The sequence below is a fragment of the Vidua macroura genome, chromosome 8 (genome assembly GCF_024509145.1).
Source record: "Vidua macroura isolate BioBank_ID:100142 chromosome 8, ASM2450914v1, whole genome shotgun sequence".
Classification (NCBI taxonomy): Eukaryota; Metazoa; Chordata; class Aves; order Passeriformes; family Viduidae; genus Vidua; species Vidua macroura.
This window is the reverse complement of record NC_071578.1, coordinates 27,176,801-27,199,984: the sequence shown is the minus strand read 5'-3', so window position 1 is coordinate 27,199,984 and position 23,184 is coordinate 27,176,801. Positions and strand designations below refer to the sequence as shown.

The 23,184-nt window shown below is 38.1% G+C and overlaps 1 protein-coding gene across 7 annotated transcripts; it reads left to right on the top strand.

Annotated features, from left to right (window-relative positions):
• The first annotated feature begins 2,762 nt into the window (after positions 1-2,762).
• On the top strand, positions 2,763-22,992 carry OPN4 (opsin 4). Of its 7 annotated transcripts, none has more exons than XM_053984360.1 (12): positions 2,763-2,882; positions 2,994-3,083; positions 9,716-9,858; positions 11,730-11,854; positions 13,132-13,335; positions 15,180-15,351; positions 16,202-16,366; positions 18,784-18,891; positions 20,040-20,220; positions 21,740-21,886; positions 22,394-22,462; positions 22,899-22,992. In XM_053984360.1, exons 2-12 carry the CDS (start codon positions 3,057-3,059, stop codon positions 22,944-22,946), a joined length of 1,389 nt encoding a protein of 462 aa, XP_053840335.1. In that variant the 5' UTR covers positions 2,763-2,882; positions 2,994-3,056; the 3' UTR covers positions 22,947-22,992. The 7 variants fall into 7 exon arrangements, with proteins under 7 accessions (XP_053840335.1, XP_053840333.1, XP_053840338.1 ...); XM_053984358.1 differs by having other exon boundaries at positions 11,730-11,863; XM_053984361.1 differs by lacking the exon at positions 2,763-2,882 and adding an exon at positions 5,044-5,106 and having other exon boundaries at positions 2,902-3,083; positions 11,730-11,863.
• The last annotated feature ends 192 nt before the right edge of the window (positions 22,993-23,184 follow it).

Here is a 23,184-nt window from a genome sequence, read left to right as displayed (position 1 = left end):
TATAAAGAAAAACAATTATTGCTCAACAGAGTACTTAGCACTGTTCTCTCTGGTTTAATATTGTATATAAAGCAAAGAAAACCTGAGAGAAAAAAGGTTTTGTGAGTGATTTGCTGCGTGTCTTTGTTCGACTCCCTGAGCCCTAGGGACAGATAATGAGATGTCTCATACTTCAAACCTTGTACAGTTGTAGGATGATTCCTCTCCTTCCATGGAAGCTGAGTCATCACAAATAAAACAGGGCAACTGAATCACCTCTAGCATTGGCCACAATAAAGGATCACACAACTGACATCATATGAGAACATCTCCACTGGCCATGAATCTGTGTGTTAGGGTCCCATTTTCAGAAATAGTTTCCCTAGCTTGCAAGAGCCTAGCATTCCCAGAAGCAGAGTCCTAGGGCTAAGGAAGGATACCAAACGAGTAGCACTCTTTGGACTAGCATCTGCTTCCCAGTGGGAAAACCTCTCCTTTACACTGCATGTTCTTTCATAATATGCTCTCAGGAACTGCTGAACTAATCAAAGTAATCTCTCTGCAAAGGTGTGTATATCAACACCCAATCTAATGAAGCATGAAGACAGCTTCTATAATGTCTAATTTACTTTACAAATAGATATTTATTCTATGATTTGATTACTCTGCCAAACATATTACAGGCTCCCCTAAAAATGCCAGAAAAGTCAGTGTTTCCAGGCTAACTGGAAATTATATATTTTCAATGCATTAACTTGTTAAGATGAGAGGAAATAAGAAGGAAGAAAAATGTCATTTTTGACCCAGGGAAAAGGAGAACTTTATGTACAAGCTGTATGTAAACAGATTGAGTGTTGGCATTGTCCAAAACTAAGAGGATCTAAGCAATGAAAATGAGAATGTCAAGTCAAAGATCACATCTGATCTAGTATTTATTCTTGAAGATTGTATGTCTGAAACTTTGTCTTATCAGTTTGACAAGATCAGGATATAACTGTGTGCAACTCCTTTGAGTACAAAGTTCACACATGGGAGACCTACCATTGTCTCATCTCTCTGCATGTCAATAATTTCTGTACTTTCTGCTCTGCTCCTCAGTAAGCTTCATTTGAAGATAGTACAAGCCTTTGCCAGCTTCACATTATAGCTTTCTGTAATGACATCTTCTAACTATTTAGTAGTAAATTGCAAAATTATCCTCCAAAAAGGTCCTGTCTCCCAAAATGTCCAACACCACTGTTTTGCTGCAGCATCCTTACAGTGCAAGCACTGTGCATGCACAGAGGGGTGGATCTGGAGTTCACATTAATGTCTCTTGACGTTCATACATTAATGTCACATCCACCATTGCCCTGATATTCATGTGTCTGATGTCACACAGAGAGAAGAAGGGAAGAGCACACTCTACAAAGTGACCATAGAATCTCAGACACTGGCAAAGGTGAAACTAGTCAGTGGATCAGCCACCTCTGGGTGCAGTTCTGCCATGGCTGTTTAAATCTGGCTTGGTTGCATCTACCAACACAGCAGGGTAGGGACACTGCAGGGCAGGGACACTAGATGAAATCTCTCTGCCTTTCACAATGGACCTCCTAATACTTATTCTTAGGGTGTCATGGTTTGAGAGCCTGTAAAGTCTAAGAAGTGTCTCTGCTGGTTAATGTTCAGAGGCCTGGTGACAAGGATTGCTTCCCTCCTTAAATGACTAGCAAGGGAAACTGCAACACTATAGGTGAGTGCCTTTCATTAGAGGCAAAGCTCCCATCACACAAAGAAAAGCAATCCTTGAGTTTATGGCTAGGTACTGCAGGTGTTCATTTAAGGAAAGGTACATGTGCAGAGCTGGGGGAATGCAGTTCCCACCATTACTAACACAGCCTTCTCACAAAGGCTTTCCAGTAACAGTTCACACCATCTATTTTTAATACCAACTGCAGTGAAGCTAATCAGGGTCATTTGGACAGTGAGTGGAAGGCCTAAACTCTGTGATACTTAGGCTGCAGTATGTGCTAGAAGAGCTTTTTCACACACTGTGCCTAATTCTCTGTTGCAATTAAACTTCACTTTACAACAGTAACGGTCCTTCAACTGGGAATACAGCAATTCATGTCTTTGCACAGTGGAATGGAAAGCCAGATTTGTGTGAATGAGAACCTGTTCGTTCATGTGTACTTTACCTAAACACAACTGAAAAGAAAGCAGGCAACTCTTGAAACAGATGGATATTTTCTGTTTTCTACCTAAGGTATTTGTGTGGGTTTTTGGGTAGTTTTTTTTGGGTTTTTTTTCTTTGTTTTTTGTTTTGTTTTGCTTTTTAACTAAAGAGCAGAAAAGGGTGATGTCAGGTTTTATCCCTATGTTTTGTTTATTTTTAGAAGTAGACCAACAAACAACCATGACCTTAATTCTACAAGACAGAAGTGCATACAAGCACATTGTTAAATATCAGAATCTATTTGAGTTCTGACAGTTTCAGCAGAACTGTACACATGCATCTTTAAAAGCAGACTACAAAAAACTAACTCACCAATATGGTGAAAAAGAACTGTATATTTAAGACAGATTGAACTCCACCTTTTAACTTCTGTGTCTTCATACAGAGATAGTATGCGAATAGCATTACAATTCAGACATAAATTGGTCAAAAGCAAAAACCAGGTACCAGCACTTGTAAGTGAGCATCACTTTTATACTGTCATTAAAGTGAGGCCGGAATCAGATGGAACAAGCTGCAAACTGGGCATGTGCGGACTCTGCCCTCTCCCGTATTTAAATGGAGCCGCTGCTGCTGCCCTTTGCTAAGCTGATGATGGACTGAAGCAATCTGAAGCTCTAGTGAGAAACTCTGCACTGGATCTCACACCATCCCAAAGAATCTAACAACCTGCTTCACACACACAAAGGTAAAGTGGCTGACTTAAATTCAGAGGACAGCTCTTCTTTCTTGGTTTTTGCTTAGATTTTGTTCACCTGAATAATCAGCCCATTCAGAAGGGGATCTTTTTCCCTCCCAGAGCACCAAAATTGTGGAGTCCTTCAATGCATGGAATGGCTCGGAAGCCAATGCCTACACACAGATGGATCTGCTTCTTAGAGCCCCAACAGTAAGTGTTTTCTGTCACTTAAAGCTGTAGCACGTAGGTCTCTGGCAAAGCTGGCATTTATAGGACTGTAAATGGACAGTTAAGGAGCATGTAAACATTTTATGCTATAATGTAATAATGGCATAACGAAAACTTTTAAATCTTATTTTTATTCCTTTAACTATTTATTTAATGCAGAAAGGGCTGTACAAGCAGTGTTTCTCAGCAGAGTTGCACGGGCAGAAGACAGGCAGGAATGTCTAATGGCAAAGTGCATCAAATATGTTGCAAACTATCAAAACAAGATGTTCTTGTATGTTAAACTGCTGTTTAGCAGTTCAAACACAATGCTCTCTTGTGTTGTTATTCAGGGCAGAAATCCCCATAATTTCTGTAATAATCTTTAAGTGCAGTGGAGTGCTTATGTAAATGTTAAAAGAGTTGTTATGTGCAGTTACTGAAGAAAGTTTTTTGAAAGGTTTTCTCAGGTAAGTCCTATCAAAGCTCTTTCTGAGTTTTTGTATACTAAAGAGAAAGACATTTTCTTTGGAAGTGTGAAAATGAGAATCTGTTGTGATGACACTTCAGGATGGAATTTTTTAGGTTTGCTGAAAATTTTCTCTGTCCCACCCCACTAGCCTGAACCAAAGGAGTTCAGAAATCCTCTTCCTGGCTTTGTCTCTCATCATGTACTGTTTTTACTAGAGTCTGTTTAAAAGTTTATAATGAAAACATGAACCAACCTAATTTTTAAAGTATTTAAAATCTATTTTTTAATAAAACCTGGATATCTGCAGTATATTACAGAAAAATAAACAAGGAAGTGTCCTGAGCCAAGGCACTTAAAAGACTAAATTAGATGGATAACATGTGAAAAAGGATAACAGAAGGTAGCAGGAAGGGAGAAAAGGGACAAGAGAGTGCATGGCTAAATGGAAAAGGATTCTGGGGACACACTGATTTACAATGGAAAATTAAAAATTGATCTTTTCTGTATTCTGCTGAACAATCTCATTATCTGTCGCTTTCCTCTCCCTAGGTCAAGTGTTTGTATCACCAAAATTTTGCATTTTAACTTGACACAAAGACTGGCTTAAGAGAGTTTCAGGAGTGAAAGCAGTGTGTGCTGCTTGTGGCTGAGATTAAATCCAGAAGATAGGATACAAAATTTGCTATCCAAATTGCTCAACAGGGCGAGCATCATCTATGGAAAGCCCTGCTGTCTACAGGAAAGAGGGCTTAGCAGTTAGCGTCACCCTGCTGAAACCATAATTGAGGGGGGATTACACTCCTCTCTGTGCTGCCTGGCATCACAGTGCCCACAGAGGCAAGCTCAGGAATCAGAGAAAGGACCTGTAAAGGAAAATAAGTGCTATCAGTTGTTTGAGGCTTCTTTGTAGGTAAGCAGTACAAACACCACATAAGGAACCCCGGGAAATTACAGTGCTTCTGGTCAGCTAGTTTTTCTAAATTATGTAATTTGTTGTAATGTAAAAGGCCTAACACTATCATTGGTTGTATAAGTCATACTGTGTAAATAAGTGGTTTCCTTACCTGCGTTTGTAGGAAAATTAAGAACAAAGAAACTTGCTATATTGCCAACGTTCATGTTGGACTGCCAAAGCTTGCAATATTTTGGAACTGGGTTCTCTTCTATTATAACATTTTTCCTACAAAACCAGTGCCTACAGTTTGAAGTTAGATGAAATTAAAGCATGATGAGATATAAAAGTTAGATGAGATAAAAGCAACCACTAGCATTCCCTATTTTCTTCCCTCTTTTGTTGTCTTGTTTTACACCAAATTAGATACAATCCTTCTGCCATATTCAGGCAGAAGTAGCTGAAAAAATGTCTTAGACATTAGTTTTTTCTGCTCCTGGCTTTAGAATTGATGTCATACAAATCAATCAATCAGAATCAGCACTGAAGTATGTTCAAATGCCCAAATGACCTTATGAGGATTTCTTTTTTCCCTGTAGCTATGACTAAACCTGATCTTACACTCTTGCCATTGTGAGACTGTGAGGAGTGGGCTATATCAGGTATGATTTACTCTGAGTATTTGCTTGCATGCTCCTACCATCATCACTGTTAGCTTTAGTAGGATTTTAGAAATAAACATCTCCAAGTGAGTGATACTTAAGTGATATGACTATATTTCCTCATTCTGAAAAAGAACAGATTTTTTTTTTCCTTGGTAATAGTTGAGTTCTTTTCTTAGAACCTTGTCCTTTTATCACTTATAGGGAAAATGCTATGGGGATATGTGTTGGACTTTCAAAAATGGTGTATCCTCAACTAGAAGTTATTCAGAGGTTAGCTGGTTTGGGTTTTTTAATTTGATCAATTATTAAATAACTATTTAGAAAACATTCTTTTTAGGAAACTGTATGATAAATGGATTCCCAAGACAAAACAGATACAGGCATCAAATATTCCTGGGTTTAACATCTGATCTAGACTTCCTTGTTACCTGGGCAAGTCAGGAATCATGGTTTTGGTTTGGATTGCAAAGGAGTTCCATTATCCTTTCAACTGTCCTCAGATTAGTGTCTTGGAGGGTTTTGCCAAACTTTATTGTGAAATACAAGTTCTGCCTTATGCGCCTTAATGAATCTGCCCTGTGGCTGATTAATTTTTACTCCTTCTCTGCTTGCACCAAGCCTTAGTCTGTCTCTTCCTAAAGAAGCAAGCTGGTTCCTCAGATTGTCCCTCAAGGAAGAATTCTGACTCTCTTGCAAGCAGCTGTGGCAGCAGGTCATAAATATAGAATAATGAGGCTCCATATTGTGCTGCAGCAAGGATTTAGACATATTTACCTATAAAACATTTGCTTTTCTCTAAACTCCCAGAAATCATCTCAAGTTTATAAGTCTCAGGCAAGTTTACTGCAAGATAACTGAAAACACAGTTCTGTTTTAGCTGTTTTGTTGGATGTGGTAGACAAATATTCCTTTAGGGAAAACAGTAAGCATTTTAAGAAGGCAAACTTGATAAAACCTAGTGGCTTCCATCTACTCTAGTGCTTCCACAAGGACACACTTAAACCTGCAAGAAAGAAACACATTGACACAGAGCAGCTCCATAACTGGAGCATCTATTGAGGCAAATGACAGAGTAGGATTTAGCAAAGGATTACAAGTATATATGGAGGATTAAAATTTATGGAGGACTAAGATTTTCCTTTCCAATGGATAATAACACTGTTTTGGGGTACAAACCAATTATTAAGACTCTTCTTAAAGTTAAATTCCACATCACTATTTATTATGCACATTTGGTGTCTCTATGAAATGCCCAGCCCTGGCTAAAGGCAGGCTGGTGTTTTGTCAGGGATGCTTGTCTGAACCAGTGTGGCACTTCACAAATTGATTCTGCAAAACTATAGTGTAAATAAATAATAAATTATATGCCTTCCAGAGATTAAAAACATGAATTCTTACACAGCTCTAGCAAAAGGCCTGTTTTCCATACAAACAAGGTTATAAAACATGCTTTTAGTCTTGACTAAAGGTTGAGAGAGTTGGGTTTGCTGAGCCTGGGGAAGAGATAGCTTTGATCTTAGAACTTTAAGATCTTTTGATCTTAGAACAGCCTTTCAGTACCTGAAGGGACTGCAAGAGAATTCAATGGGGAAATTCTACAAGGACATAGTGGTAGGACAAGGGGTAATGTGCTCTAACTAAAAGAGGATGGGTTTAGATTAGATATTAGGAACAAATTCCTTACTGTGAGGATGTGAGGCTCTGGAACACATTGCCCAGAGAAGCTGTGGATGCCCCATCCCTGGGAGTGTTCAAGGCAAGGCTGGATGGGGCTCTGAGTAACCTGAGATAGTGGGAGGTGTCCCTGCCCATGGCAGGGGTGTTGGAACTAGAGGATCTTTAAAGTCCCTTCTGACCTAAACCATCCTATGATCCTGTGAACATCCCCAAGACCCTCTCCCCAGGGCTGCTCCCAATCCCTTTTTCACCCAGCCTTTCACCCAGTATTTGTGCTTGGGATTGTCCTGACCCACACGGAGGACCTTGCACATAGCCTTGCTGAACATCATGAGGTCTGCATGGTCCCCCCTCTCAAGCCTGTCCAGGTCCCTCTCTAGGATGGAATCTCTTCCCTCCAGCATGTCAACTGCACCACACAGCTGGGTGTCACCAGCCAAGCTGCTGAGAGTGCCCTCGATCCCACTGTCCATATTGCCAACAAAATGTTAAATAGTGCCAGTCCCAGTCGAAATATCTTCATTATGAGGTGTTTATAGAAAGAAGGCTGAACAGAAAACATGCAAGACAACACTGCTGTGTATTATCACTGCAATTGAAGTAGCTGTTCAGAGTATTCTCAAGGGACAAGTGCTACAATATGGATTGCAACAGGGGGATTTTTATTCTCCCCTGCCAACCAAGTACTTGTACTGTGTGATGATAATAGAAGACAGAATAAACAGGGCTAATGCACTGGAGAAACTAAATAGAGAAAGGCTTTGGGAATTATCTGATTTCTTGATTATCCTGCTGACCTGATTTTCTCAAGCACTATCTTTTTCTCCCTGTTCTTTCTTTTGATTCCTGCAGAAGACACAGGGCTGAACTTGATACAGGCACATATTTTTGTCTTCTACTATGGAAGCTGTGTGTATGTAGGCAACTTAGTGATGGATTTAAAGTGCTTAGGTGAGATCTAATGCCTTCTCGATCAACTAGTACCTTTCTTTGACATAAAAAATAATAATTTTATTTCCAATGAAAATAGTGAAACTACTTTTTTTTTAATAATTGATTTTTATCTCTTAGAGTACAGCTGAGTTGTATCCTCTGGTAAAAATCCAAGGCCTACAGGAAGTCCACACTAAAATGCTAATTTATTCCTTTTGCCACACACCTTTTCCTGATCATTTATGTAGTTTTATAATTTATGCCTTAACACTGCTCCAGTATAAATATTATTCTTTTATTTTTTCTCACACTTGACATTATTCTGAACTTGTTTCATTAGTAAGTGATTTTTAAAGTCTTCTACTTTCCCTTAACTAATCTTGCCTCTCTTGCGATTTCTCTGTGTATTTGTATTTATTTTTCAAATTTTTCCTTGTCCTTAGTGCTCCACAAATTTAATTCAAATTAAAGCCACTTTAGTCTGTTCTTTGTAGCCAAAACCAGTTCCTTTAGTTGCTTCATTTCTATTACATTGATCTAGTTCTGATTAAATGGATAGCTACAGGGAAAAAACATCAGAAATCTCCATTCCCCTAATAATCATAATTAACTCTCTGCAGAACAGCTGTTTAAAAATGTTCTAGCCACAAGACTAAGGAGAACTAAAACCAACCCAAACCAAAGAACACCTGATCTAATTTACTTGAGAGAGTTTTATTTCAAACTCTCCCTATCCACTTGCTATTAGTATGGGATTATTTTTGTTAGTTTACTGGCAGCATGTTGAGCACAGCAATTTCTAGCTGGGCAAGATGCCCATTGATGTTCATGATGTTATGCCAACTTCCACTTTGCTGCAGGAACCTGAACCATAAATGCTGTGATACTGTCATTCAGTTAGTGTATCAAACTTAACATTTTGCTCCAATTACAGTAACAGCCAGAACTACATTTTCTTCCTCTAAGATCACAGTATTTGTCCAGCATTTCATTGCTGCTAATGTAGAAACCCAGGGAGTGCACTCTGGTGGCTGAGCATTGCTCTGGGCAGATCTTCAGCACAAAAAGCAATCTCATCCAGAATTCCAGGCACTCCTGGGGTTCACCTCTTGCTACTGGCACATTGGTTTTATATCCACACTGCCTGTAATAACCTCAGCCCAACCTCACAGATGTATTCAGAAGTAATGTCTGCCTCTATTGTCCAAAAATACCCATTTCCAATGCTGCGATCTTCAGACTTGGCTACTGAATTCTGCCGTGAGTTATTAACTGATTAAGACACAAATGCTTCAATCAAGTGGTTTATGAAATACTTCACAGAGGGTAAAATACCTTGATTCAGGCAGACCAAAACCAGAACTGGTGTGGAAAATAGGCATAAGGTAGAAAGGATTTGTGGTTTAGTTTTTCTGATCCTTATTTAGTTTCCAAAAGACTCTCATTCAAGCTGCCAGGCTTTTGGTAATCAGCTCTTGAGGGCAGCTCAAAATTCAGTGTTATTCAGTGGGAAAAATGAAGTGGCCATACTGCTAAAGGAGTAAATGCCTATTTATCCATTGAACATGTTTACTAAGAGAAGTCTAGCCTGTGTCACAGGTACAGAAACTTTCCTGAAATTAAATCTATAGGAAGCTTACTTGTTGTTAAATACTTAATTACCTGATGTCAGATGCAGTGAAACAGGTCTCCTGTCTCCAGGTCTTCCTGTCTCTTTTTCTCCTCTATATCCTTATTTTTCTTTTGGGAGATAATATGTTGCTTTTCTTCACCAAAATTCTAAATCAACAGTAAGCATACATCCTTTGCCCTTTGCACTGCTGATGGCATATTTATACTGCAAAGATGATCAACAGTAAATGGAATTTGAATTTATTCTGACTTTTTTGCTTGTTGTCTTTTTGTATTCTTGACCATTTTCCCTTCCAGAGAAACACATGCCAGCTTATTCAGAAAAGTTTGGCAATATACCTATAACCTCTTATTTGCTCCACAGAAGATGACAGTACAAGATGTTCCTCGTGCCTTTCCCACAGTGGATGTCCCAGATCATGCCCATTATACAATTGGAGTTGTCATTCTTATAGTGGGGATTACAGGAACTCTGGGTAATTTCCTGGTCTTCTATGCTTTCTGCAGGTACCTTTCTTTTGAATGTCTTTTTAAATATTCAGATGTATGAACTTGTATACATCCTGTGCGCTGCAAACACAGTCCAGGAATACTGTCAGACTTCTTCACTGGCAGAGCAAAATGCACCAAGAGACATTACCAGCCATAGCAAAATTGTTAGCAAGATTGCAAAGAACCACTCAGATATTCCAAGCTATAGAAATGCAGCCAAAGCAGAAATATTGTAATGGGTTTTTTTTCTACTGGCTAACTGTGTCTGCATTGAACTGATGGGCTGGTTTGCACCTCTGTACCTCATAAATCTGCTCTATTTTATGTTTCTTTATGTTTCTTTTTCTTGCTTTATATTATGTTTCTTATTAGTCAGTTTCTTTCTTCCTCCTTGTTCATTAGTGGCCATGTCCCATTTTTTTTCACATTTTCCAACATTTGGCTTGTTTCCTTTTAACTAAGGCCACGTTCCAACTTTTATATCTGAGGGAAATTGGATCTCTGACAGCGATGTCATATGCTCACCATTCCTGTTCACTCCTCATTCTGTGTCTGATTTGTCACACTGGGGCAGAGCATTGACATGATGTTCAAGCCCGTGAACTTCTACTATGTGATTGGTCTTTAGGCACAAATGTAATAAACCAAAATAGCAGCAACAAATGATAGGATAATTTTGCTGTGTTAACTTAGATTTCTGGAGTATAGTTGGAAGTTGTCTTGGTCTCAAGCCTGTATTTATGGGCAGTAGGCTTCAGTACATTTATTCAAAGTAGAATGGCATACTTAAGTGAGAATGGCAGTGGGCTTAAGAAGAGAAAAGGTGTTGGCATGCAGATCAGATATGTCAGGATGAAATACATGAGCCAGCTTCGCTCTTTGGCTGGTCCCATACAGGAAATCCAGTTATGGCACTTCCACTTCAGGACACAGCTTGTCTTCTTTTGAAGGTGATATGAAGACAGGAAGGGATACTGATAGCTAAGTAACGAGTACATCAGAAATTCAGAAAATAGTTTAGGTGCTTACAAAGCAGCCTCAGGTAATGACAAACCGTAAGAGAACTGCCTGAAACAGAAATGTGTTCAGTGACTTCACAGACTACAAACAAATACACACAACCCATAAGCACCTACTAATAATACCTCCTTGCTCCTAAATTGACGGAAAGGGGATGATGGTCCTAGTGATTGATTCTGGACCAGTGCAAAAATACATGGCTTATTCACCTACTTTTCTATTATATCTAAGACTGAAATTGAAAAAGGAGCTAAGTAGTTACACCGAGCCCCAAAGTGAAGAGCTCTCAGTTTGAGGTTTTATGTCTACCCTTTAAAATATGGTACTGTAATATTACGAATAACAAAAGCAGGCAGAATACACTGAAGGCTGCTTATTGCTCTTTTAAAGCCAGAGTCTGGGCCAGTGAAATGAGTGTCACAGAGAAGAACTGACGTAAAACAGAGTGCTTGATGTGGTTCTTAGTGAGTTTGCTTAATCCCTGTATTAGGAAGCCACTGTTGATTTTATCAGCAGTGGAAAATGCATGCCCCTTCTCCTGCTTAACACAGACCAGATCTGGACATCCATAGTGTACACCAACTCTAACTTCCTGTTAATCGTGGCCATGCAGTGCACTGGTTAGAATATTTAAAGAACGGTGTGATATATCCCCATCACTGAGCTGGTTATCAAAACAATCCTCTAAAATGCACAGGAGTATAAGGGTGTATAACTGGGCCTTGCTTCTGCTCCCTCATGAGGGAAACAAGAAGCACTCTGCTTTAGCTTACCATGTTCCTTGGGATTTGTGAGCTCACAGGAACGAGAAACAGCATAATTAACAGTGCAGCAGTGTTTAGCAACATTTCTTCTCATCTCTGTAGGAGTAGGAGCCTTCAGACTCCAGCCAATGTACTCATCATCAATCTAGCTATTAGTGACTTCCTGATGTCCATTACACAGTCTCCAGTTTTTTTCACCAGCAGCCTCTACAAACACTGGATTTTTGGTGAGAAAGGTTTGTATATATTCTTTCTAAGATTTCACTATGTTTGTTCTTACCACAGTGGCAGTTAATCTATCTACCCTCAGGTACTCTTGCAATATTGTGAACGTTTCTCAACATTGTCTCAGTGTTGACCAAACATTTCTTTGAATATTTGTGTCTGTGTGCAATAAATATACTTCTATCAGGAGAGGAAAATTGTGTTAATGAGACAGAGGCAAAGGCACCATTGGCAACATGAGGCACAGCACTAATCTTCTTGCCAGTGTTCCTCCCCAGTCATCTCATGACTTAGCTACTGTCAGAGTTCTCTGACAAAGGCACCACTGGCAACATGAGGCACAGCACTAATCTTCTTGCCAGTGTTCCTCCCCAGTCATCTCATGACTTAGCTACTGTCAGAGTTCTCTGACAAAGTGTACTCCCTCTCAGCACACTGGCTTAAAAGCCATTCTATAACCTGCTCTGGGACTTGCACCTGGCATAGTGAGGCAAGAAAGCCTGGAAAATCTGATTTTTCACAACAGAAATTCTACACTTCCTGTGTAGTAAGAAAATGTGGAATGAAGGTGCTTTCATTCTTCCAATATAACTGTTATAAGAGGAAGACTAGTCTCTGCCTCTTGAACAGCTACTGACAGAAAGGAAACTCACAGAAGTAAAATTGCTATTTTGATCTCTGATGACCAAAAGCATATTTTTATTTTACTTCCATTAAGTGCTCATTTGCATACATGTTAAAACTAATCCAAACCACTGCTTTTAATCATTAGGTTGTTTGAACAATTAAAATCACTCATTAATGTATTCATAGTCTGAATATTTACTTCAGCTAAATTACTCATTAATATATTCGTATTTACTTCAGTTTTGCTGCCCTTGAGACATGAACAGTACTAAAGTAACTATATCCCATTGTTAAGCAAAACAGCTGCTTCTATGGGACCTGCAGTAAAACTGTACGTAAACAAGATATTAATGGACTGCTGAAATGATCCAACTAGAAACACCAGAAATCAATGAGTGCAAATATGTTAAGTATCACTGTCTCCAGCAATTGAAGCAAACAAAATATTTGAAGTTTATCTGCATGGATAATGTAATTAGCAAGACAGACAGCAGCTTTGAAGTAGCATTATAACTACAGGAAAACTCAACTTTCACTGCTTTACAATTTCCAGAAGACATTAGTTCATAAGAAACACAGACTTGAACTCTCCTAGAAATAATTAGCGTGGGTAGATTAATTTCACTGCTACTTCTGTCATCTTCATTGCAAGGCTGTGAGCTGTATGCCTTCTGCGGAGCTCTTTTTGGCATTACATCTATGATCACTTTGATGGTGATTGCCTTGGACAGATATTTTGTCATCACTAAACCTCTGGCTTCTGTTGGAGTGACGTCAAAGAAGAAGGCCCTAATAATCCTGGTAGGAGTCTGGCTGTACTCTTTGGCTTGGAGTCTCCCACCCTTCTTTGGATGGAGTAAGTGACCTGGAATAAAACTTTTTTGCCCTCATAGTATTGGATTAAAAACCAGTTAAAGGTACAGAAGAGGGTTGAATTAATAGCTCACATATGAGGCTTGAGTAAACCAATTTGAAAAAAAAAGAGATTAAACACATGTTAAAACTGAAGGTCTCTAATCAAAAGAAAAGAATGCAGTGGGCATTACAGCATATTATATGACAGTGGCACTTTTCCTTGAGCACATTACTTAATGTGCAAAAATATGCATACAGTAGATAAATTCATGGCCAAAATTTATGAAGAATGCACCTGCTCATTATCCCATGTCTACTTCCATTGAATCAAATTTAACAATATGTAAGTTAAATAAATGAATTTTTGTTATTTCTGATGAATTTTCCTCCCCAAAAGTGCTGTCTAAGACAGTAGTGTCAATCTAATTCTTTTCATTCACATAAAAGAGTCTGAGCATTTGTGCCAGGAGATCTTCAGTAAGTCTTGACTGTGTTCTGGATGGACAAATTGCACTTGGTGTTGCCTGCATTCTCCATTCACTCATTGCTGTTGTCACTGGCTTCCAATAAGCATGGCATTTAGTAGTAACTAAAATGCTTTTGTCAATGTGAATTTTACACATGGAAATTGGAACATTCATACAGCACCTTGATCATTGCAATTTGTGATGAAGTGAGTTTCTGTTAATTCTTCCTCACTACCATTAAGTTTATTTCCTGAGAGTCACCAGTTGCAGTCACTAAGTTAGAATGAACTCATCATTCAAAACCCCAGCCCACCATTATGCTCCCTAATTCCAGAAGAGAATGTGTATGCCAACTGAGGTGAGAACATAAATATGTTTGACTAGTAAAGGATGCAACAACCAACTCAGGTACTGGGTAGAATTTCAGCAGAGTTCTGTTATTGTCATATTATTGCCTTTCTGGTCCCCCTAAACATGAACCATGCTTAAGCAGACAAACTGCAATACTGACAGAAGCAGTCTTTAGTTGAGTGAGGAGCTGTTAGAATAACAAAATTACAATATAGCCTTAGATTATAGATTTTCAGTTGAAGAAGGTGGAATAATTGCTTGAAGGGTGTTATTATCTTGTAATTAGATTGTAATAGTGCCCACAGTATGAACTCTCACACTGTAATTAGATGCATTTGAGAACATCTGGTGCAATATTTTTAAGAGCAGAACAGAAAATATCAGCATAAACAGTTAAAATTAAAATTCCAAAGTAAAAAACGTTGCTATTGCCAATTTATTTACTTAACAGTTTGAAACAGTTCCTTTAAAGATAATACATTTTGTTTCAGGTAGAACATTAGGTATGTATGATTTTTTTTTTTTTTTTTTTAGTTCTACTCAGCTTTACTTCATGACAAAATTATTTGGTCTACTCAATAAATCTTTTTCTTTCGCCCAGTAAATTTCTCTTATCTGCACATGCTTAGAAAAGTGGTACCTAGAGCAATTGGTTTGACTCCTTAGGAAGAAAGCAGTTTGACAGGAAATGGAGATATTTAAAACAAATACAGGTCTGGTCCCAGACCCAAAAAGTATTTGAAGAGATTCCCTTTGACTATGATGAGTTGTAAACAATATTCAAGACTGAAGCAAAATTATTCAGTTTTCTGAAGCCTTAGACTGCTAAGCATAAATACAATAGTAAAACGAAATAAAAGAAAATATAAAAGTTCGTTACATTAAGAATTGTTTATCCTTTTAAACCCTTCTTTCCCTTTCAGAGAATAGGACTAAATCCCATGTTATTCTGAGTATCTTCTTGAACTTCTGCACTCAGAATAACATTCACTTCATGGTTTATGCCTTCTCCTGTCTTCCTTTCTAGGTGCATATGTTCCTGAAGGTTTGCTGACTTCCTGTTCCTGGGACTATATGACTTTCACGCCATCGGTCCGTGCCTACACGATGCTGCTTTTCTGCTTTGTCTTTTTCATTCCTTTGATTGCTATCATATACAGCTATGTCTCTATCTTTGAAGCTATCAAGAAGGCCAACAAGTAAGTAGCCAACAGTCCTAAATTTTTATCCTTGTGTTTAAGTGACTGTTTGTTTTCTTAAAACAAAGAAAGAAAGAACAGAAGAAAATTGGGACATGTTTCTCACAGTTATTTTGTAAGCACAACTGAAACAGAAAACCAAACAAGAATTCTGTCAATAGTCAACATGGTAAGACATACAATTCTTAGAAGGGCCATTCCTGAATTTTGGCCTGAGCTTATCAGTGTATTATCTAATGACATGGAAATTAACCAACCAGAATAAAAACAAAAGGGACCTCAGAAACACCTAATGACAGTGTATCAATAACTATTTCACAGAAAAATAAATGGAATTTAACTATAAATTTAAATAAAAAAGGAGATTAAAGATTTAATAGCAGGACTCTGAAACAAAAAGATATTGCTTTAAATGTAAAGGACAGCCTGCCACTCCATGTGCCATCTGTGGGTACCATTCCCATAGGATCCCACAGATCAAGTCACTTCATTCAGAAGTACAAAGTGACAGCAAGGTAGCAAAACAGGACCCAGGGAAGCAAAGACTCCTCTAAGTATCTTTAACTCAGCTTTATTCAATTGGCTTGAATATCTGCTTTATGTGGAAAATCTTTTGGTACTTTTCTGCTATTTTTTTTTTCATTGAAGCACATGTGTATTTTGCCATTGATTAGTGCAACAGAAGTACATTGAATTGGGAAGTATGGGTCACGTACTTGCATTAATGTGCAATAAAAGTGCATGAGTTTTAGCCTAAAGTAGCAGAAGGGTAATTGTTATCCCACTTCATTAAGCTATTTGCTCACTTCTCTACCTTTGTTTTTTGCTGTTGTATGTTTATTTTCCCTAGGTCTATTCAGACATTTGGATGCAAACGTGGAAATAGAGAGTTCCAGAAACAGTATCAGAGGATGAAAAATGAGTGGAAGATGGCCAAAATTGCACTGATTGTCATCTTGTTTTTTGTCATTTCCTGGTCACCATACTCTGTTGTTGCTCTGGTAGCTTTTGCTGGGTAATTATAAATGTATCAGCAAAACAATATTAAGTGAAAGCAGAAGATGTGGAACTCTAAAAGACAGACGAAAGTCAAAACTACTTGTCACGTTTGATGTTCTGAAGCATGTCCAAAACATTCATATATTTAGGAGTGACAGTTAACAAATGGGGCACATGCTGACTGATAGTTTTCTTAGTTTGACTTTAAGAAAATTAAAAAAAAAAAAAAAAAGAAGAGAGGCAACAAGAATATTATTACTGGCAACATAAAATGCCATGCTAAAGATTTCTGAATGCATTCTCTATGCTAGGGTATTTGAACTTATCTGAACTTTATTTAGTACCAAAATGTTAATTAAAGCACTCCAAAAAGATCGTTCCAGGGGTTGATTCTCTTCTTTTTCTATACTTCTTTAATCTACATAAGTATATTCTTTTTTTTTTTTTTTTGTTACATCCAACTGCTAAAATTCCTTACCTCTATAAGCAAGTTCAAAATTAGTATATACATGTGTTGGGGGCTTTTTGATGCTGGATATAAAAGATCATAAATATAACTCATCAAAGCATGTTCTTCATCTATTTAATTGTCATCATTTCACACAGTAATTTCAACAGAAGCATGACAGTATTAAAACATGTAGCTTGACACCAGACACTTGATGCAATCCAGGCATAAGTAATGGACTGGGAATCCAGATGCCTTGGCTCTGTGTGGTTATTTCTCCCACCTTAAGATGCGAATTCTCCTGTGCTTCAGTTTAGCCTCTCTAAAATGTGTGTGATTGTCTCTTTTAGGAAGGCTTGTCACCTGCAAAAACCTCAACTGGATGATTCCTATGACAGAACAAAACACTTTTCTTTGTATTTTTCAAGTCAGATAAAAAGTAGGTGTTCCTAAAATTGACACACAGCTCAAATTTATTTATGATGGAGCATTTTGGGAGACAAGGGTGATTTTTGTTACACACCCAAGAAAGAGGCCACTGCAGGGCTTCATCTCAAACGCTACTTAGAAAGGCAGTTTCCTAAACACAGCACTTCTAAAATCTTAGGTTTAAGAAGAAAAAAAATACTGAGGGAAGTGGATCTTCTCCCTTTGTATGCAGATGGGTGATTCCCAGCTGCAACGAACATTTTCTATGTGAAGGTAAACACGTTCCTCACGCAAGAACACGAACCCTTCAAGTGTGTCCTAATGTCCCGTTTCCTGTCAAAGGGGAACTTAGGTACTGGACATCCACTGGTGACATGTGACATGCTAGACACCGAGGAGAAGCAAGGAGATGGAGAAATGAAGCACAGCTACTTTGCAGTACTGTAAGAGACCTAAAAGAAAATCACTTGGTGGTCAGCTTAAAGCATCCCCTATGTAGAACTGTTGTGCTGTCGTGTACGATTCAGCATCTGCCTTAGGAGGATCAAGTACCTGCTGAACTTGACTTCTGTTTCATGTCTCATACTCACAAAAATCTGAACAAATGAACAATTTTACATTTCTGCAGTATGTTAGAAATTAGCATTTTTAAATGTTCCTTATAAAGCTATCTGGGGAGCAACATAGCTTCATTCAGATTTTTTCCATTTCTGAGCTATGTCTTTTAGGCAATCCTACAGGGATTTCTCTGATTAATAGACCAAGCCTGGATGTCTTCTGTGAAATTTTATTGCAAGGGACTCAGATAAAATCTCGCTGCATGTGGAAGGCAGACATGGAGTCTGTGGCTATAGTTTTGTACTAAAGACAACTCATCTAACAGAGCAACAACATATGAAAAAGGAAGGAAGAACCTTAATTCCTTTAGAAAATATTTTGAATGAGGAATAGTGAGCTAGCACATAGTCATGCTCACTAATATTTTTGGTCTACAGGTTGCATTTTCTGGGAATTATTAGTTTAAACACAGGAATGATTAGCTTAAACAGAAGGCTTTGCCACTGTTTGTTTCTGTTAGCTGAACTCTCCATCAGCCTTACCAAAGCATTGTCTCAGCTCAAGGTCAAAAACTCCATTCCAGTAAGGTCACGCTGTATGTTATTCAAAATTGTATTGCAATTGGCAAACCATTTCCACCTCATCATAGAGCATATATATTCCCATATTATGATGAGAAACTTCCTCACCAGGATGGTGAGGCCTTCTTAAAGGCTGACATTGTCCTTGGTTAAACAACACAGGAATTACCACAATCCTGAATCATAGTAGTGAAGTACTGCCAGAGAAGCCCCAAGAAAATCATATTTCTCAGAAATCCAATTAGACTGATGTTGATCTTTACAGGCAAAGGATGTAGAATTTGTTCTCTCATTGTTTTGGTACAGAACTCCTCTTTTACTCTCTCTAGAGCCTTAAAGCACTGTCTTGCCTCTGTTTAACTGCATAGACAATGCAGCACTCAATAGTAAATATATGATGTGTTTGCATTACTCTAGGTATTCCCACGTCCTGACACCTTTCATGAACTCCATACCAGCTGTGATTGCCAAAGCTTCTGTCATCCATAACCCCATCATTTATGCCATCACTCACCCCAAATACAGGTAAGTTCACTCTTACAAGTTATGTTTAATATAGCAAAGAAAATATGAGAGTAAATTTATCACTTTTAGGTCTAGTACCTGAGCTCTCCTTTACCGGCTCATTTTAACTCTGTCAGACAGCCTTGCCCTCCCCAGGAACACTCCTCAATGCCATAGAAATGTCAGTGGAATTTGTACTTGGAACAAACTCCTGAGCAGATGGTAGTTAAGAGATGTGTATGGATACTGATCTGTATTTACCTATTGCACGATAAAAGATTGAAACCTTTCCATCTCAAAGGAAAGCACCATAAATTTTTAACTGTCTTCATGAGGGGCAGACATTGGGCAGTGTTGCAAATAGCACTTTGTTACATTAACCAGGACAGTGAGAGAGGCAATAGAGTGAACCAAACCACCTCTTCCCTATTTTGTGAATCCTCCTCATGTTTCTCAAGTCTTTTGTATTTCAGGTAGTATTTCCTCAGACAGGTAAAATGAAGGGTCATTACCACTCCAAGTTCAGATGCAGGCAGTGAGATGGGACAGATGGCAGCAATGCCACAGATAGGCTGTTGTTTCACCACTTACAAAGACCTACTGAGGAACTGAATAGAGAAGAGGTGGGCAGGAACATCTTTGTGGGGAAGACTGGCAGGAAGAGGAAAGCTAGGCCAGAGTTTCCTAACATTGCATATGAGCAAAGTAATACAGTAATATAAAGGCACATTCTGTACAACTCTACAGATAGCCAGCAAACAGATGTGTAAGAGGAGCTAGAATAGCTGCTTAGGGGAAGATTAAAATAATTCATTATGTAGTACTTCTGTGAGGTTCAGTTTAAAGGGACAGAATTTTATTTTTGCCCTGATTAAGCTGAAAGCAGATAAAACATTGTTTTAATAGCTCCCTTTAGTTCCAAGAGTTATATTTTAATGCCCTTACCCCTGCCAAGCAATAAATTTGAGTTCTGCAGAACACTGTGAATAAGTGATCTTGCAGGGTGATTGTATATGAGAGATCTGATATCTGGAAAACTCTTTTTGTACCCAGTAATTTTCCAGTCCATGCAGCATTAGTTCATCTCTCTGAATAAATGCGTTGTTTATGATGATTGAATTTTTTGCTAACAGTAAAAAATCTGACTGGTTCTACCTCTTATCCATTAGAAGAGCCATTGCAACTTATGTTCCTTGCCTTGGACCCCTACTGAGAGTTTCTCCTAAAGACTCACGGTCCTTCAGCAGTTACCACTCCTCCAGACGAGCGACCGTAACCAGCCAGTCTTCTGAGATAAGTGGGCTGCAGAAAGGAAAAAAGAGACTGTCTTCTCTCTCTGACAGTGAATCAGTAAGGGAGACACTTCCCATACACCCATTTTTAATTGCAAAGCAATTCATTTTCATATAGAGTCCTTCCAAGTGGTAAATTCTTTAGATGAAATGTATTATGGTGCTTGTTATAAAACTCCAGAGAAAGTGGAGGGACAAAGCAAAATTAAAGACAGAAGGCTATGTGTAAAAGGAGAATGTAGATAATTTTCTTCTTGATGGCTGGTGGCACTGAAGGAAGACTGGAAAGATAGAACAACAGGAATTTTAGAAAGTAAAGTGTTACCAATAGGTAAGGCTAATAGAGCCTTACCTGTAAGTAATAATAAAGGTAGCATAGAGCTTAGTTCAAAGTCTGATCATACTTTTAGGTTGTGCTTGTCTCACCACAGATTTGCAGTCTGGACACAGAAAAAAGAAACTGCTAGTCAGAAAATAGTTCTCTAGTGAAAGCAAGGTTGTAATGAAATAAGATAATGCTTTCTGAAAATGGGGTGTATTTGGAAAACATTAATCATCAGATTTAGACAAATCAGTAAATCCATTACAGAATCTTTCTCACAGAAGACCTCAACAGCTTGCTGCTGCCAATCTAAGTGGAAACAAATGTTTTACACAGCAGCTGAAAACAGGGCAAGTATTTGGCATCCAGGCTCCCTCCTGTAACTCAAAGTTATATTACTAAATAGGCATATTAGTTAGTTCACTGAAGTAGTTTCAAACTAAATTTCCAAATAACTGAAAAGAAAAAATTTTCTTGGCAGTCCTTTTTCACAGTCAGGATAATAATTGTATCTAATCCAGCCAAGTGCTGAATTCTGACAGTTTTTTTTAACAGTGACATTTCAATTTCTTTGCCCTCTCTGTTCTTTTGATTTCCTAGTCCAATCAAAATGAAATACTTCTGGCTGGTAGCCTCCAGTCAGGTGGATGTATTAAAACTGGCTAATAGAAAAGGAGCATCTTTATATTGCATCTCTTACACTGCAAATCTTGATAATTAAAAAACCAGCATAACACTGTTTTGTTTTCCCATTAATTGGAACAAAGTTTATAAACCCAGGACTCCTTACTGAAACTAAATATTCCTAAAGCACTGATTCTGCAGTCCTGAGACATTTCCTTCTATTTATTTCTGCTTCCACCCAAGCCACTTTGTAAACTTTGGCCTAATTCCTCCAAACACCTGTGCTTCCTAAGTGGGTAGTAGTGTGGAAACACTGTCTCCTTGGAGCTACAAGAGGCATCAGAAAAGTTTCAACAATAGATTGTAATTAAACACTACTTTCTTTCAAATTTTGCAGTGCATCCTGTGGAGGAAAAACAAAGTAAGCTGAATTTTAGATGCAACAGACTAGATAGCTTTATTTGTACTTTTTATAAGCAGACATTTTATGAAATTAAATATGGCAGAACTTTTGTGAAATGTCTTTTATACAATGCCTCTCTCTTGTATGATTTCTGTCTAGGTAAAACTGGGACAAACTGGATGAAAGTCTAAGGGAGCTAGAGTGATTTTTTTGCTGTATTAATTTTAGGGCTGTACTGAAACAGAAACTGACACTCCCAGTATGTTCTCCAGACTTGCCAGAAGACAAATTTCCTATGAAACAGATAAAGACACAACTCAGACTAGTGACATAAGAGCCAAACTGACAAGCCAGGATTCTGGGAATTGTGGGAAGGTAATAGACTGTGTAATACCTAAATTCTCTAATAACTGACAAGTTAACAAATCTGCACATTGTACCATAATTAATCATGAAGGTTCCTGCCAAGAAGATGCAGATAACCTATGAGTTAACACAGAGAGTAATGCCTTAGAGGCTGTAAAAGGTCATGAGCTTTTTATTCCCACCCTGGTTCATTATTCAGCTGTCTTCATTGCATTTCTGCTGCTGTTTTAGAGAACTTAACATCTGATTGGAGTCTCATGTTTGGTTTTAAGTGTGTATTTAGTAATATTTGTCTTTCACTGTCCAAATTACTTTATTGATCTTGGTTGTCCCACCATTTGTTACCAAATGAACAAATATGGTAAGATGTAAAAAACAAGGCTATCTTTAATATAGCACTGCTTTTCAGTCAGTCCTCTGCTGTACTTTTTTTTCCCCTATGCATTTTGCGTATGTCAGATATTGTGACATAACTTTATGCCATTTATATCTGTCTTATCTGTGTTCATTTTTCAGACAGCTGTAGATGCTGATGACATATTGATGGTGGAATTGAATGTCACAGAGTACATGGCTACACCTACTGTAAGAACTATTCTTTTAATATTTGGCAACAAAAAACAATGACAATCCCAGTCCCCGAGCACAAATTAAGTTGTTTCTGAGATGCAAAAATTACACAACATTCCCAGAACAATGCAGAAAACATGACCACAAAGGGTAGACCATTGCTGAAACTAAGCAGAAGGAGAACATAGGTATTACAGGATTCTTCTAAAGTTCAGCTTCTTCAACAAACCTGAATATTTTCTTGAATTTAGTAAGTCCTCTAATGAGGTCTGTGATTTCCTTAGTGGAGTATGGAAGCATTAACTTTGTGCTATCTTTATATTGATGAAATGCTAAGCTGAGACAGCCATTCTGATGGCTCATACCTCTGAGACAGCCTTAGTCCTGTGGCAAGTTCTGCTGTACAAAGTGATGTTGTTAACGATTTTATGTTCTCTGTTTTGGGTTGCAGCAAACATCTAAAACATGCAGCTTGGAGGAAATCAAGGTCAGTTTTTGAAATATGCCATGTCACCTATTCAGTAAGATGTTGTATGTTGTATTAGTGCCTGTTTCTTCTTCATCTAACACAGCTACAACACATGGATAAAAATATCTGACATCTCTCACAAGTGAGTCAACTTGCCTTAATTCTCAGCAGACATGGAAAAAAAAGCAAAGAGTTGACAGATGAACACAAGGCAGCACTAACCCCAATCTAATACAATCACCTTAAACTGTCTCTTTATTTTTAGCAA

Excerpts from the sequence above, each read along its gene's own strand:
- OPN4 (XM_053984358.1), top strand. The coding sequence starts at position 3,057 with ATGGATCTGCTTCTTAGAGCCCCAACA. Across the intron at positions 3,084-9,715 it reads TGCTTCTTAGAGCCCCAACA|AAGATGACAGTACAAGATGT; the intron begins GTAAGTGTTTTC and ends TTTGCTCCACAG. Across the intron at positions 13,336-15,179 it reads CCCACCCTTCTTTGGATGGA|GTGCATATGTTCCTGAAGGT; the intron begins GTAAGTGACCTG and ends CTTCCTTTCTAG.